The sequence below is a fragment of the Thermobia domestica genome, chromosome 15 (genome assembly GCF_964235325.1).
Source record: "Thermobia domestica chromosome 15, izTheDome1.hap1.1, whole genome shotgun sequence".
In the NCBI taxonomy this organism is placed as follows: Eukaryota; Metazoa; Arthropoda; class Insecta; order Zygentoma; family Lepismatidae; genus Thermobia; species Thermobia domestica.
This window is the reverse complement of record NC_137468.1, coordinates 91,351,968-91,370,238: the sequence shown is the minus strand read 5'-3', so window position 1 is coordinate 91,370,238 and position 18,271 is coordinate 91,351,968. Positions and strand designations below refer to the sequence as shown.

Here is an 18,271-nt window from a genome sequence, read left to right as displayed (position 1 = left end):
GGTATCAGGGGGTTTTCTTGGGTGCCCAACACAGTGGTAAGATAAAAACGTACGCATTTTGCAAGATACGGGTAATTATTTGGAAGGGGGAGAAGGGTAATGGCGGTCTTACATCTTGCAAATTGCCTCCCATTTGGCATACTCGGCCAATAGGCTAATCAAATGTATTTGATACCCCTATTCGACTGTATTGTCATTCAAATATCACTTTCCTATGTGGCCACCTTCAAACTGAACAATAACTTTCGTCTTAGAAACGCTTCGCCAGGCGTGCAAAATTCAATGAAAAACGTCGTGGTATTCATAATTATACTTGTGATGATCTATATTGTAGTGTTCTTCCCCTTCTGTAGCTAGGAGTGAAACCAATGTTTTCTCAAAAGACTCTGTCACTAATGTGTTGTTTTGCCCGGATCAGCTCTTCAGCAAAAATTTTGCAATGGGCCGCACTACAACATAGTATCATATATGGAAAACGAAAATCAAGTTATTGTTAAAATGAAGTTGAATCAAATAAATTATTCACTACAGGCTGGTATTAACAGTGTGTAGGAATATTAGTTTTTACCACCGGTATTTTATTCGTAGTTAATCGTGCGGAAATGGCGATATAAACAGCTCGCACAGCACCAGAGAGGTCTGCCGCGAAACTAACCTGAGCGATACTTCGAACCTTGTCGGCTTATGCTTATGCATCGCAAAATACGGTGTTCTAATACATCATCGCTGGCCATGTGCTTAGTTTTCAGCGAATTGGAATGTCGATTATGGGAAAATATTGGTCAAACTCCAGGGAATATTCTAAGATATTCAAAGACAAAATAGACCGAAACATTTAAAGGGACAGAAAATGGTTAGCGGAAATGTGCACTCAAAATTGTGAACCAGGTAGCTTTTATTCTCGAGAAAACCGCTTAGACTGAAGTATTTCATTTTTTCCACAATGCACAGAGGCCGGCTGGATTGGGTGTCACGTTCAAGTTTGTTCCATCACAAATCATTTCGGATACAAATGTCATTGTTCAGTGTTAAGGTGGCCACACAGAAAAGTGACATTTGAATGACAATACATGTGTGAAAAAAAAAAAAAAAAAAAAAAGCCTATTGGCCCGGTGTGCCAAATAGGAGGCAATTTGCAAGTTGTAAGACGCCATTACCCTTCAACCCTTCCGTAATAAGTTCCGTTAGCTTGCAAAACGCGTACGTTTTGACCTCACCATTCTGTCGAGCACCCAATAAAACATCCCAGAACCAGAAACGAAGCGTGTATCTCAGAAAATGGTTACTTCAAACTTTTTTCAAAATCTGTTCAATTTTGAAATTTTAACGCTCATAATTCGAACACGCTTGCGATTGAGGATTTCTCCGGTTGTCTAATTGTTTCATATCTAAAAGGGGGTGGACTAAGCGTAGTATCAATATGAAGTCAGAGTAACACCCCGCGACCTTCCCTAGTAAGTGTAATTAACTGCATTTTTGTAGGTTGGAAACTGGAGGAGCAACTCTAAACTTAAGCCGTAATGATATTTTGTGGTCACGGTACTGTTTTGTGTTGCGCTGTGACAGCATTGATAATAGTTACGAGGTAGTAGCTGGATCAGTATGGTGAAATGCTCCTTGAAATATTACTGCCTGGTTCTAAGGGCGAGCTGGTTCTTCGGTGACTTCTTTTTATTTAGTTGTACGTTTATTTTCGTTTATATAATGGTGCCCATGCGTCAACAAGAATGCAATAGGGTAGGCAGAAATTTTCGACTCCATTTCAGTTTATTTGTTCAGCCTGATCCTATATATAAACAATTTGCTGGGTGCTACTTTCAGCAGAAATACACATTTGCACCGAATGATTTTCTTGTCACGGTAGCCTACTTCATAGTCTGTGCAGATACAAAATATCGGATCCTCAGATAGTGAAATAAATGTAACGTATTTGTTCTATAACAATTATGATTCCACAAAGAGTTTTTAACATGAATTCATATTTTCTGGTTTTGTAAACCCATATATGATATCGACCAATTTCAAGTTAACATTGAATGCAAGAACAAATTACGAAATTATTAATAATAAACTTTGTTACGTATCTTCTCAAATAGAGATTTCTGACAAGAAAATTTTCGAATTGTAGTAGTTTATCCGTCCAATAATTTTAGAAAATATCGCCTTATTTTATATAATCATTTACTTCGTTACATATAAGGCATAAACATCGTTATTTAGAACCCAAAGATAGAAAGCATGTAAAAGGTCACTTAAAATGAACCAGCTCATCATTCAAAGGAAAAATATAATTTTGCTTTTTCTTCCGAAATGGCACTATACACACTAAGAAATCAATATTTAACAGTGCTTCCAAAAAAGATCACAATTTTTGTCGTCTCAAGAGCATTCGCAACTTGATCTGCCACTCACAAAGAAAGTAAACTTATATCTGGAAAAGCTATATTACTGCGGATATCAGCATACACGTATACTTCTTTTTATAATATAACCATTTTTTTTTTCCACGGTAGTCAGTGTTTCCGACAAAGGAGCCATGGGTAGGAATAAAACTCTAAATGCCAGGGTGTGTATCGGTTACGAAATCAGAAAACGGTCACGAAATTTAGCTTTTGGGTCACGATTTTTTTTAACTACAAATATAAGTACAGATTGGAAAATTTTGTTTTATAAAACGTCAAAATGCACCACCAAAAACGTCTATGGTCGGCTTTAGACGCTACCAAATCGCTAGCAAAGTACGTTTTTATAGATGAAAATTCGGCCTAATTTGCACCCAAATTCGCTCTTGAGAATGTTAGGAAATTGTATGATTTGGTAAAGGAAAGGTCACGAAATTTCATTTTGGAATTTTAGTAGACACTCTGATTGTGCACTAGATACGGCCATTGTTGGTGGAAGTAATGTCAGCTACGCTCCAACGTCTGATGATCTTTTCTGCTCGTTACGTGGTGTTTGCTGTTTTCTTTTTATTTAGTAAGCCTTCATGGGTTCATTGGGTTGCTTTGCATTTTGCCTGCTAACATACCCTAGATTTCACAGACTAAATTTATATATACATGGTGAACTATTTATCGTGATACACCTATTTAACTTATAAATTTTCCTGAAATGCTGAAATTTTCTACCATGGTAATATCGACTGAGGAGTAGTTTTACATAGGCTACTCTGTAATACCACGGTTGAATAGTGTTGCCGACCCAACGTAAAGTTACTTTTTTTTTTTTTTTTTTAATAGCTAGCATTACATCAGGTTATTACGTACCGTACTATTTCAGATCTACATGCTAAATGAGCACTAACTATATTAATTATTCGTAGTTAGAAACTAAGGACGCTAGAGTACTATAAATACCTAAACTTTGGAGGTCTCAACAAGAGTAATAGCAAAAGTGATACGGACGGTGAGGTGCGCATCAAAGCCCCTTAGTGTCTAATGCTGTTATGGTATGTCATATTTAGAAAAATATAGGAATCAAGGGTAAGAGTATACTTTTAGCAGAACAAGTGATTTTGGGTATCTTTTAGTTTCTCTCCAAGTCTTGTAAATACAAGATCTCTAGTGTTACATTTGGCCAATTTCGACTTACATGAAAATTTAGAAGAATCCATCCGTAAGTTCTCGATGTGTTTCCCTTGGTTCCTAACAATAGCCCGACAGCGTAATTTCCACTGTAATAGGCTTCTCTGAAGAACTGAAAGGGGAATCTTGTCCCATTCCCTTTGCACAGCTTTCCAAAGTCCTTCCACAGTTGTCACTCGCCGTTTTCCCAAAGCCTGCTTCAGCAATCCAAATCCACAATAGTCCGTAGGACTTGCATCTGGAGATTTAACAGGTGCCTCATTGAAAGGTATCACCTATATACCACTTGCCTCCCCCGTCTCCCTGTAGAATGCGAGGGGCGATCGTGATGTATGTGATGAGACCTTGTCCATGTGAATGCGCGCCAGATTGACGTCATTTCCGTACATTGTTGGAATCTCATGCTCGTAGATCGGCCGCATAATCTGCTCCTGAAAATACTGCGAATTTATTTTGCAGTTCTTCACCACCCTACGAATCTTCAGTTTACCTCGGTAACAGTAGCCAGTAACGACCATGAACCCTTTTGGGAAGGATTCTTTACAGACACGGACCCACCTTCTGAAGTTCTCTCGGTACATGATGGCTCTCGGTTTGCCTCAGTCGGAAAGGTAAATCCATGCTTCATCGAGCGTTACGACGTACATCCATCTTTGTTTTGCCAGATGCCGTGAGAAGATGGCCGCGAGCTTTCATGACTTTTTCCATCTTGAGTTGATCGTGTTACGTCCAGCTCACAGTCCCCAAAGGCACGTCAAGACGATTAGCCATACACCTTTGTGTTGGCGGATTTTCTTGCATTGCCATTTTGTGAAGTCTCCTCTGCATGGTGGAGGTGGCCTTGGTGCATTCCCGCTTCCTAGGCAACTTCGTTGGTGATCCAAATGGTGGAGCTTCGTTGTCCTTATACTACTTTTTAGTAACATTTTTTATTCCACTTAAACTGATGTTGCAACCATTCTTCTTGCACTGTTTTCTAATGACAGAAGCACTAAGGTGGGCGGCATTTTGGTCACAGAACGGAAACCCACACACTTGGAAACAAATTTAACACAACACTTACAACAATGGTCCTGTTTTGTGCGTTATTGTCGTCCGCGCGGAAAAACAACTCAGTTCCCAGGAAGCCACTGCACAACACTGCAGGACGTCACGAGCCAGATCGGGTGAGTACATTCTGCCCGGGAGGGGGAAGGAACGAAATCGGCCAAACGTAGGGTGAACAACCTCTGTATTTAATTCACAAAGCATAGCTGAGTGAGTGAAGGAGATTAGAAGCCTTACAGGACTCGTTTCAGTATTGGTTCCTAAGAATGTTCTGCTCAAAGTGCATTTTTGCCAAATAAAGTAACAATTAATTGAAAAATTTGACTTTTCGAAAGGCTTTCGAAATCTTCTTAGATAAGTACTGCATCCAATTTCGTAGATGGTTTCTAATGCAACTAAAGGTCATAATGCCATTTACAGCAATTTGATATGTCAAACCCTTCCGGAGATATAGTAAACTCTGGTAAAATCTGCAGCACTGCTTAAAATTGTGTAATTCCGAAAACTTGCAATGACACCTACCAAAAACTGTTGTTGTAATGTTGTAGAATCAAACGAAAGCAAAATTTGTTTATTTAAAATGTTCCCACAAATACGCGATTTTAGATAGTACAGTAAATGGAATTATGATCTTCATATCAATTGAAAACCGTCTATGTAATTGATGTGATACTTATTTCAGCACTTTTTCGAAATAAAGCCGCTTGATAAAATAATTCACAAGTTTTAATACATTCTAACTTTATTTTTGCTTGTTCTAAATGCGTCATATGATGATGGTAGTATTCGGTGCTAAGATATTTTGGGTGTGCATTATATCGTCCGTTTCTCTTGAGTGTTAATGTTGTAGAAGCCTTCAAAATTTAGTTATTTTTCAAAGTTTGTAATACTACAGCGTTCTTAGTTTGTAACACTGAATAATAAGTATGGTATTCTAAGTCTTCGTTTAACGTGTAGATTTGAAATATGTATCAACCTGATGTAGTGCCATTTGAAAAAATATAATTTGGGTTGGCAACACTGTTGATTTGGTGGTGTTGCAAAGTATGTCAAACAGTGACTTCCCCTGTCGATATTTGCATGGTGCAAAAAAATTTCAACGTTTTGTATTAATTTAAATGTTACGAGGGCGTATCGAAATACAAAACAAATACACTTGCATTTATTGGGAACAAAACAAATCACTTTTTTTTCTCTTTGTAATAGTTTTCTAAAGACGTGTTTTGTGAATGACAATTATAGAACGCCAACCTTGCATTTCATTAACAAAATTATTTAAAAGATCGGTTAATTTGTGAGACTGCATAGAGGACCTACCGTTTAAATTGGAATCTGAAGCACTGTAGTTGGTGCGATGCTTTCTCGTCAGGACTCGAACCGTCAACACGCATGCTAATTGCTGGACCAGCGAGAAGAGCAACTATTTGGGAATTATGTATAATAAGTTAGTTCTCACGTTGATTACGATTTTGAGTTCATGGAGATCTAATATACAGAAAATTGTATAGAACGTAAACGCTAATATTTTGTCAAATTATTAGAAAAGTAGTTGTTTTGGGCAATCTACTGTATTCATGAGCATGAAAAGTAAGTTGAGGTGCTTAGTTTTATGAAACTATTAATAAATTAATATTGTTTAACCCCACTTTATACATCACATTCATATTCTGCTAAAGGAAGAATGAAGTCAACATCTCTGTTAACCTCCAATATCCACTTTAACATAAAATCCTTAGAACGTTGGTTCCCACCGAGATCGAGTCTGGGTCTTCCATGGAAGAAACGTAAACTTTGCAGGTCAAAAGACCAATGGGCATTGAAGTTAATTTTTTAATGTAAAAAACTAAACAATTTTTTATTTACAGAGAAAGAAATTGATTTTTCGTGCAAAATTGATTAATTGATTGGTGTTCTTAATGGGCATTTGGCGCCGAGGTTATTTGGTCCACGTCACGAAAAGGCCAAATGCTGCTCATAAAGGTATTGTAAGTATAAAAGCGTTAAACGCAAACTTCAATACTAAAACAAAGGGGAAAAAAATACATGGTGGATCATATACAGTATATTATAATAAAAGGAACTAAATGAATATGTCGAAAATAAATATGAACAAGATCTTGGAAAACCTAAAATAAGTAACTATATACTAAGAGAATAATAGAAATGATAAGACAAAGCAAGTAAGAGCTAAAAGGAAAAGCTTTAAAGAACTTCAACTGTTTAAATCCCACGTATAAACGTGAGAATCCAATCACTACAGACAGCATTGCTCCAAAACCAGACTAATATTAATCGATCCAAAACGTTCTCACAGGTCTGAATATTATGCACGTTTCTCAAGAATGTACCGAGGACTCAGTGGGACAAATATTTTTAGTACAGATGGTTACTGCCACGCACTAAATACAAATGGATGAGATATAAGCAACCAATGTGCACTCACAGTAGAATTGCTTTATATTGGCGACGCTATTTACTAATTGTCCACATAAGTTTCTTTCAGGATGGGCTTATTTGCTTAGTTCCACTCCTCTTACCACTTAGAGTATATCTATTCATGTAATAGTTTCAGAGATCAGAGAATGGGAGAGAACATTCCAACGTAACACGTGTTATTTTATTTAAAATATGGCAATGCCGGTGCTGTTAATGGACAGTTTTATAAAATAATAAATATAGCTATTGGTGTGCGTAGTGGGGTTTCGTTTTGCTGATATATTACACAAACTGTTACTGTTTTTACGAGTGCTTCACTTGAAATGAGCATTAAAAAAAAAAGCGTTGTCTACTAGATTTACTGGGGATGTGACTCATTACTAGATAAGGTACAAGAATTGGACGACACCCATTTTAACAAAAGAAATAAGAGTTTTTAGAAAAATTTATGAGAGATTATCGGGAAAGGGAGTGGGAAGGAAGGTATTTTGAATTCACAGTACCTGTCGATTCTCCATGGTTCCTGCTTGGCTCGTTGTCCTTTCTAGTCTTCTCTTTGTGTGAGGGCGTGATGGTTTCTGACTTATTCTAGCCTAAATTTGGCTACTTCTCAGACTCGCGATACAACTCATAGAACGGGAACTACGCTGACAGACCGGTTTCAAAATCGGAGGTCTGTCGTTCTGCTCACAAACGAAATCTTTCTCTCTCTAGCCACAGGGCTAGAACCTGCCCAAGACTAGAGTAGAAGGTCGTTACTCTGCCGGAGGATTGATTATCTACGTCTGATCTCCTCTACTAATTCACGCCCTGTTTCCGGTTGACCTGGGTATTTAAATATCCAAATTTCCTTGTGATGTTGCTGACTCCAGCCACGTGCTGACTGACACTTAAAGTCAGACAGAGATGGTTGGATAATCGGGAACGGAACTCTCTCAGCTTTATTATATTAAATACACAAGGACATAATTCGTTACATAAGCGTAAACAAACACTTCTTCAATTCAGCAAGGAAATCACAAAAATACGAACAAAAACAGCCTGAATTCTCAGACTGAAATTAATTCATTAATAAGGACTGTCTTTTCGTGTGTGTGTTATTCTTAGCGTAATCGAAACAGTTTTATGTAATTAAAAAAAAAAGTACCACAACCTTAATGATAGTTCCTCATAGTAAATAACGTTTCCCAGTCAGTTAATAGATCGATGGGTGGGAAATCGATATCAATCAATGATCAATAAACACTGATCTCGTTACACTATTTGCTTTCTCCAGCGGACTTTTTGTCTGGACTTATCCCTGAACCGCTGTATATTCGTGTTTTATGTAGGAAAAGTCAGAATTGCGTAGATTAGTACTTCTATTCTATCCTAAGAAGAACTATACACAGAACGTTTATTAGTGGAAGCTATACTGTACACATTAGATGAATTTCAGTGGACTACCATTGTATCACGATGAAATATTCTTTTTATTTATTAAACATCAAGTCACACCTACGATTGTAATGCTGACCAAGATCACAATGGTAATGTAAATTATCCTTGATTGAGAGAGAGAGAGAGAGAGAAAAAAAAAGGAAAAGATATTTGTCGCTGTAAATTATAAGTCCATTGGAATGTATGCACACAGAACAGTTTACATTTAACGTAAGGTGACCACCGTTAGGAGGAAATCCAGAGAAAAGGCCTTCTGGAGAAGACAAATTTATGGTTGTCAAATTTGACAATAAAAGTGATTATTTGGTATCCCGGACTAACTGACTGAAAATGTCACTGATTTTTCTCGTTTCGGATTCATCTGAAAAAAGAAAAAGATACTTTACGTGGTATGATATTACGTGTGTTCATTAGCAAGTACTCCCGCGTTACACAACTGTTGATATTTTTTTTTTGGACTTTATTTTAGACGTTATTGAAATTGCATAAGTGAATGAAGGTTTGCATTTTTTGAAACAGAAGCTCACTTACCGGATTTCATGTTAGTTGTGTCCAATGGTTTAAAAAAAATATGTGATTATATAGAAGTCTTGCACTCCATGCTGTCCCCTAAGCAAGCCATACATTTTTTTTTAAATTTATTTATTATTTAATCTTACCTCCCAAAATAATTATTATATCAAAGTAACCCTGAGCTCCTCCGTGGCTAAGCGGTTAACGTACTTGCTTTTGCGTCGAAACTCGAGTTCGATTTCCAGTAGGAGCTCATGTGGTTCGTTTTCCACGTTAATCAGTAGGTCTGGCTCATATAGCATCGCTGCTGAAAGGGACGTTAAACTCAAAATCAACCAAAGTAACCCGTAAGAAAAATTAGCTGTATTAAATCTACATGGTACCGCAAGCGACCTCAAACTTTGAATGCATTTACAGTATACAAGATGAGGCAGAGATACCTTGTAAGTTGGGAAAGACAATTGTAAGTTATTAAACAGATATTCTGAAGTTAATAACTAGTAAGTGATTAAATTGGAAATAATGTCAGATGTGTATTTATGGTGAAAGTTATCCCGACTCTATATGCCACACAACCCTTTCCTATTAAAAATTTTGGATCTGAATCCAAGAGGGAGAACTTCATGATGGTACTATACAATAATGGATGAAGTTTTGCCTCCATTATCCCTATCCAAAGTATGATGTCACTCCTAGTCGTTCCAAATTTACAAGGCACCTGTGCTCATATTGTATACTGTAAATGCATTAAAAAACTTGAGGTTGCTTCGAGCATCATTTAATATTATTCAATTAATTTTTCTCATTCGGAAGTCGGAAGACCACTTTAGGTATATATACAAACGCAGAATAGCAGAATTGGTCAATTAGTTTTCCTGTGTGATACTCTCTGTCATGTAGGTAGGAAGTTTTTAGACGTAATCAGATGTTGTGACACTCTTATTCTTGAGTATATCAAACCAAGTGTTGTTGAATTCGGTATATATATATTTTTTACACAAGTTCTTTCAAGTGTTAGTTTAGAAGTATTTCCTGTTTGTCTTTAGTGACTTCATATACATAATTTTCACTTAGGTTGGTGTCGCTTTATTTTGATATCTTATCCCAGTGCGATGTATTCAATGCCCAGCTATGTGGAACTTGTAACGCATTGAGTATTTCACATTTCGTTAACATTGAATTATACTGTAATATTCAACATAGTGAAACCATTTATTCGTGTCCGCTGTTCAGGTTGAGTTATTTCTTGGCATATTGTTTCCCATTTTTCGGTATAGAATATCTTCTCATGTTAGCCAAGCATCTTACCAGGCTGAGATATTCTTTGTGACGTGAGTAAGTCAGTGCATTTAAGGTTCCCATTGATCCTAGATTATATAAAAGTAGTAGTTCAATGATAAAAATGATTGATATATCAGAACTGCAGATTCTTACTTAGATCTAATTCTCTCTAATAGATATAAGTTTGGATTTGTTTTGATTTGACTAACACAGATGCAATCTGACATAATTTAAGATTAGCAAACGCTCACCTTTTATTCAGTCATGTGGAACTTGTCCGTATACGTTTCAGTGATTGCTTGTGTCTTTAGTGCTTATTGTTTAAAGATTTTACGTTGCTTTGTCAGGATGTCTATCGGTCACGACAGTCATGAAAAGTCATGAAAGTCAAGAAATTTAGCTTTTGAGTCACGATTTTTTTAATCCGTACAAATATAAATATAGACTGGAAAATTTTGTTCTATGGTATAAAACATCAAAATTCACCACCAAAAATGTCTATGGTCGGCTTTAGACGCTACCAAATCGCAAGCAAAGCACGCTTCTATCGCATGCATGAAAATTCAGTCTTAATTCCCACCAGGGTGGAAAAAATCATGATTTTTTTACAAAAAAAAAAAAAATCATTTTTGATTGTTTTTATTTAAGTCGATTTTTGTGATTTAAATCAAATCTCTCCTCGTATAATACAAGTCGCGAACTGAAGAAAAAGCATTACAAATTAGTATTAAATGCCAATTATGCCATTTAAGTGAAAGTATTGGGGTTAAATTTTGAATTAATCCCCAATTGTTAACACATATCAAACCCAAACAATGTTTCTTAACAATTCTAATTTTTTTTTGGGGGGGGGGGGTAAATTATAGACTTTCAGTCAAGGATCATGATTCATACCTCCTCCTCTTCAGAATAGGACAGCCTTTAAAACGGTTACATTCACATTTTCCCTATCATGTCCCTGAAGCGGAAGATTTTGAGGGAAGTTGGGATTTTTTTTTTTTTAATTTTGATCCCCTCTGGACTCCCCTATGTTAACGCACATATCTCAGTATCAGCTGGGAAATACTAAGGGTGTACTAAATGTGTGTGCAAAATTTCAAGCTTCTATCTTGAATAGTAAGGTCGGGAAAAATATTTAACGATGAGCTAAGAACATCCCCACAATACCCCAGATGACCCGGATGTAATATAAAAATTTGCTCAAACACCCCTATGTATGCAAGAATCATGATTTGTACATTATTCTCTTCAGAATAAAACAGAGTTTCAAACGGTATCATTCAAATGTCTCCATCGTGTAGACTATCTGGGGCTGGAAAATCACGAAAAAAGGGATTTTCTGTTAAGAAATATCCCCTTTTTTACTTTTTAACCCTCTGTACCGCTTCTGTTTAAAGGCAAACATCTGAAACAAATTTGAAAAATACTAAGGTGTGCAGTGAATGAGTGTCCAAAATTTCAAACTTCTAGATGCAAAAGTAAACCCGCGAAAAATAATATCCCCAAATACCTCAGATTCCCGTATAAAACAGGATATCAGGTAACATTTCCCTGAGACATCACCATTTATCCTAAGATCATAAATCATCCATGTACATCATTCTCTTCAGAACAGAACAGCCTTTCGAATGGTACCATTCATATGTCTCCATCTTAGACGGGAAAATCGCGAAAAAAGTTATTTTTTGTTTAAAATATCCATTTTTTCTTTACATTTTTGCCCCTCTGGACCCCCCTGTTTTTACGCAGAGATCTGAAATCATCTGAAAAATACTAAGGGTGCACTGAACGAGTGTGCAGAATTTCAGTCTTCTGAATGCAAAATGTAGGCCCGCCAAAAAATAATAAAAATAGGCACAACAAAAATATATTTTATAAATTTATGACATCATCACATCATATGTCTCGACGCAGAGAGGCGTGGAAGCATATGTAACGTGCTCTACAATGCCTTCAGTCCTGAAAATACGCAGTAAAAAAGCTTTATTGGTACTTTTTAAATCGAATAATGGAGATTTTATCCTATCACCTAAAAATAGGTTTTATAATTTAAAAGGTTAAGCGTTAAGGAAAAAGTACAGCAACGCTTCTCAAAGTGACACTTTTTTTTCCACAAAAGTTACTGATATTTGGCAGGGGCATATTTTTAAGGAAATTGTAACTAGCTTGCGGCACGAAATACATAAATTTTGCCTAAAGTTATAAAATAAAAAAAAAAAAATTCGGAGAGGGGATTGGACACTTCTAAATACGCCCTATTATCTGGGAACAAATATATAGACGCGCACACAAAAGAATCTTCGTCTTAAATGTCGATGGTGATTTCCCCGTTGGAATAGTTAACGATTTACAATATAAACCCTATGTTACGAAGAGAAGAAAACATGATTGCCCTGTTACCCGTTCAAAATGGGATTTTCCCTAATCATCCTCTGCATGACACTTGTTTTCATACTATGCTGTACATACTGTACATTTGAGTCTCGTATTATAATTATCATCTTCCATAATTGAAATAACAGAACAGAAACGCGACTTTACTTATTTTCACTTTAAATTATTTCGGAATTTGATTTAAATCAACGATTTTTATTTAAAAAATCAAGTGATTTAAATCAATCCACCCTGATTCCCACCGAAATTTACTCTTGAGAATGTTACTAAATATTATGGTTTTGGAAAGAAAAGGTCACGAAATTTCATTTTGAACTTTTAGTAGACACCCTGTTTGTGAATTCACATTACCCGTAACGTCCTTATACTGTAGAAAAATTATTATTGTACTTCGATGACACCAAACTGTGGTCAGAGTGAAGTACAATAACCCTTCAAGTGTTCTTTTTAAAAGTAAATTCAGCCTTGTGTTTGGTGTCAACGAAGTATAATAATATTTCGTCTGCTGTACAAGAATTTAACCAGTAGTGTAAGTTCACAAAACAACATAAATATTTCTTAATGGGTATGTACTGAAGATGATACAAGCAGTTTGAAACGTATACAGACAAATTAAAAACACGGGTGCTCGAGTTCAAGATGAATATTTTATTGTTCGATGTGCATCTTATTAGTTCATTAAATAATAACACTCACCTTTTTTGGCTTCACAAATATTTGTACGTTTTATCCTACTTAGGTTTTTGAGAGAGGGAGGGAGAGAGAGAGAGAGAGAGAGAGAGGGAAAAAAAAACACGAAAATTTGTAAGCTATTGAAATATTGCTTATCACTACACACACTGATTCATAATATAAAATCAATCTAAAATGATACTGTTCACACACATTTTATACAATTGATAATGTTTTACTGGACCTCAGTTGCTTTATTCTTCTGTAACCTATCTTAAAGACTCGAAAGGAACACAGTTGGTTATCAAAGTCATAAGAGTATAACAATCCGATCAGGATTGTCAAGGCATACAATAAGTGAGTGTTAGTTAATGTTTTGAATTGACTTGAAAATATTTTTATTTCCTGATGTCTGGGAAGACTAATTTTTCTTCTGTTGTAGATTGTTTTAATCTCGTTCATGGAGCTTATGAACATAGTTGATTGACTTTTATTTTTAGTTCCGTTTAGCAGCCAAGGCTATATGAGATGTGGACCTACAGCTTAACATGAATGCGAACCACGAGCTCCCGCCGGGAATCGAACCCAGGTCTCCCTTGATGTTGAATGAGTTCGTCTTTATTTCGGTATAGTCCGAGCTCATGAGACCAGTAGCATTGCCCTCAATATAGTTAAATTTAATTCAAATGATCGGTAAGGGCAGGGTTTTTTCGCAAATTGCGAAATCACGAAAGTTTTCCGACAGAGCCGAGAGTTGGTTTTTCAACGAATTACGTCAAATTGAGTAAAGAAATAGGTATTTTGAAGTCGCGACAAAATGCGATAACTGACATTTTGAGTGAAATATGCTGCAAAACGCGACAAATTGCGATTTTTTTTAATAGCGTTAATTTCCATTGTTAAAATACAAAAGTAATAAGTATAAGAGAGGAAACTTTCTTATTTTATATATATAAATAAAAACCCATCCCTGAGCTCCTCCGTGGCTAAGCGGTTAGCGTACGCGCCTTTGGCGTGGGAGTCCCGGGTTCGATTCCCGGCGGGAGCTCATGTGGTTCGGATTCCACGTTAATCAGTAGGTCCACGTCTCATAGCCTCGCTGCTGAATGGGACGTTAAACTCAAAATCAACTCAGCAAAAACCCATCCCAGAGTTTGGACCTCTTAAAGGTAGCTCTTAAGTAGCAGTATTCCAACCCACCGCCCCCCCCCCCCCCCAGAAATTCATCTTGGATCCGCCCCTTGCTGGTAGTTGTGAAATGTCGAACATTCAGCGTCGTGTTAAAACAGCAGAAATTCTCACTTTGATGTTTTTGTGGAATACGTACGCTAAGAGTTTATAATTTTAAAAATGGTGAATAAAAAGCGTATGGTACAAGATCGCGCAAGTGAATTTGCCAGTGAAGGCTTGTGCGTAAGTGATATCCAAACGTTAATAAGTAAATTTTGTAATTCACGCATTGAATGGAAAAAGAAAGACACTGTACAAAACATATGAAGTCAGCAGGACATAAATGTAGCAAAGACAGAGTTGAATGTGGACCAAGCAGGGCGAAGCAACAAATTACATTGGAAGGTTTTGCAAATGCGCAGAAGGCAAAAATAGAAACGATTGAATTCATAAATGAGACTACCAAGATATTGCTGAAGTGCAATATACCCATAGAAAAAAGTTGACCATCCTGCATTTCGTGCGTGGTTGATGAAGTACATGCCTGATGAAAGACTTGTAAAAGAAGAAAGAAGTAATTTGTTGTTAGTAACTGCATAAAGAATGACTTCAATGTTCTCAATGTTCATGTATTATTGCTTATTATTTATTTTGGGCCTACCTATATTACAGTTTGTATATTAGAGCTTGCAAAATTATTTACTTAGCGACAAAATGAGAAATTTTATATGTGAAAATGCGACAAAATGCGAAACTTTTAATTCCAAATGCGAAATGTTTAATTTCAAATCGCGAAAAACTCCTGTCCCTAATGATCGGTCTTAATCTGTTGTATGATTGTGTACAGACATTTTTAAGAAAATGCTTTCCATTTATTTTTGTTTGCAAATTATACTTTCTGAGGCACGCGTTCATTTTACGTGTAATTTGTTTTAAGCATAGCTTGGACATCTAGTGTTAAATGAGTATATTTCGTATGAAAACAGCTTATTTATTTAATACATAGAAGGTCCTATCTCCAATCAGTATCTTGCAGCTTGTAATGGGCTGTGACGTCGTTTTAATACTAGGATTAAGTGTACGTGTAGCCAATTGTTTCTGTGCATTTTGTAGTCCGTTGATAACACTAGACCTATTCGATACCAACAGAATTTAAAAAGATGTTTTGTAGTAGTTGTGAGCCTTTTGTATCTCACAGTTCCGATTCAGTTTCGATCTCCGGTGGAATCTCATGTGATTCTGATCCCACGTTATACTGCAGATTCATGTTATATAACCACGGTACTGAAAAGGGATCTTAATCTTAGAACAAGACCAAGTGTTTAATTATGAGTAAAATCAACTGATTTGTGTTGCTTCTGTAGCGAAAAGAGCAAATATATGTATTTCAACCATTTTATACGATTACTGAAGAAAAAGAACTGACGGGGCCGATGGTGTGACACTAATCCAGTTCTTTTGATGGCGAGATAATATGGTGGGGGAGCGGTTTATACTGTGAGTGTTACTCTTGCATCATGGTCTTTGCACTTGCCAACTGCACCAAATTGAAACTAAGGTGCGACGTGTATCCCACGTTGATCAGTTTCCCGCCCTTCATTATCTTGATGCTACATAAGGACGCAAAACACGAGAATTTAGCTTATTCAATAACTGCTTCAATTCTCTATAAATAATATGTATGCATTTTTTTTTTAAATCTTAAGAACGGAATGCACTATTAATCTGAAATGAACATTTTATTCTGAATATTTCGTAATATTAATGTAATCTGGATATTTTTTACAATTAAAAGACCCTGGTGGAAGAAGGGCCTATCCTATTTCTCCACAGAGCTCCTTCGTGGCTAAGCTGTTAGCGTACGTGCCTTTGGCGTGGGAGACCCGGGTTCGATTCTCGGTGGGAGCTCAATGTGGCTCAGATTCCACGTTAATCAGTAGGTCCCGTCTTATATAGCCTCGCTGCTGAAAGGGATGTTAAAATCAACTCCACTCAAATAACCACAGAAATTTTGTTTCATGTGGTATATGAAAGCTGATGCCATTCATTATCAGTGATTTGAACTTCTTTGCTGTGGGATATGGCAAACCTTCTCTAGAATCATGCATTGTTACTTGTCTTAAAATCTTGAACTGCATTACTTGCTTTTGGGTTACAAAATTATAAATGTGACAGCCTCTACCAAGCTTTTCAGTTAAAATTATTGAAATTTGCAGTTTCTTATGAAATACTTACATCAATATTATCCCACAGAAAATTGCTTAATTATTACATTTTGTGTTAAATTTGAGTTTACATATATAATTCATGTAAATGGGTGATGCACCGTAGGCGAGTAGCCAAGTGAGCCTTAGGAAGCTGAATCTCTTATATTCCATATTTATTGAACTTAATTTTGGCAAATGCTATGGAAATTTTCTTGTCAGCCCCTGTTGTAGTCCTTGCTATTTCACTGGCACTGTATTTGTCTTGTGGTAATCTTGTTTCCTGTGTAAGACTAAGGCACAGATTTATAACGATTTTATCAGCAATCATGTCCAGTTTTCTACCTTTTCCTTGTGTTCTTTGTTTCTGTTAGTATTACATCCAATAGTATAACATTAGACTAATAGAGTGTGTACATCACCAGGAATCGAACTCTTGGATCATGTGCATTCAAAGTTGAGCGGGCTAAACAGTGTTTTTTTTTTGGGGGGGGGGGATTTTTTGTTATTACTTAGCTTCGAATGTGTGGCGGTAACACAAAGCTTTTAGTACAGCAAAAATAAAACGCTATGGATCTCTGATGTAGATTATACCTCCGCACTTGTTTGTAACTAGAAGCAAAAATACATGTGGTTGTATCGGGACAAGAGGGTTATCAGTATTTTTATGGAACGTATAAATGCATACAAACTCAGTGGGAATCGATATATGCCTGACATTGTATTTCACGCCCAAATAAAATATGTTACTGATTACATATATGTAAAATATGGCCATTTTCATGTGTATTAATAATAATAATAATAATAATAATAATAATAATAATTCTCAAATTCGGCGTCCTATTTGTTTGTCTATATATAGCACTACCGATTACCTAGACATGAAAACAAGATTGAAATAATTCGTGGTTGAGGGGATTTGATATAAATATTTTTTTTTCGGTTATATTTCCTGTTTTGTCGTATTTCGTTTCATTGTAAACTACATTAATGTTTTCCAATAATGCTGAATTACGTTAAGAGAATGAGAATATTTTTATTTTTTTTTATTTTTCAGAAAATAAGAGGAAATCAGATGACCATTTAGAAAATTCAACGGCGAAAACAAAACGTATGGAAACAAAACAAAAGTGTTCAGACTTAATAGTTCTTGGATTGCCGTGGAAAACAACGGAGCAGCAGTTACGGGAGTACTTTGAGTCCTTTGGAGAGGTTCTTATGGCTCAGGTGAGTAGACTATGTTGTGCTTATTTACATTATTTCATAAACTTTACACATGATGTGTATTAAAGAATTGAACATGGTATACAAATAGAATAAAAGTATTTATCTTACCTCATTCGTTAGTAAGTAAAGCAATTACGGAAGTATCCTTCATGATACCCTGTCCAGGAGTCCGTGGATGAGCGATATTTTTCGTCTCTACTAGAAGAGTTACTAGTATATTTGTTGAGTAAGATCGGGTTCTCCCAGAGTTTTCTTTGAGATCTTAGCTCTGATTATCATTCCGCAGTATTTCTACGAGCA

The 18,271-nt window shown here is 36.2% G+C and overlaps 1 protein-coding gene across 1 annotated transcript in view; it reads left to right on the top strand.

Moving 5' to 3' along the window:
* TBPH (TAR DNA-binding protein-43 homolog) overlaps window positions 1-18,271 on the top strand; it is a 123,239-nt gene that overhangs the window by 4,727 nt on the left and 100,241 nt on the right. Inside the window, exon 2 of the mRNA XM_081739967.1 lies at window positions 17,802-17,971. Coding sequence (XP_081596093.1) covers window positions 17,802-17,971 — 170 coding nt within the window. The remainder of the gene's footprint in view (window positions 1-17,801; window positions 17,972-18,271) is intronic.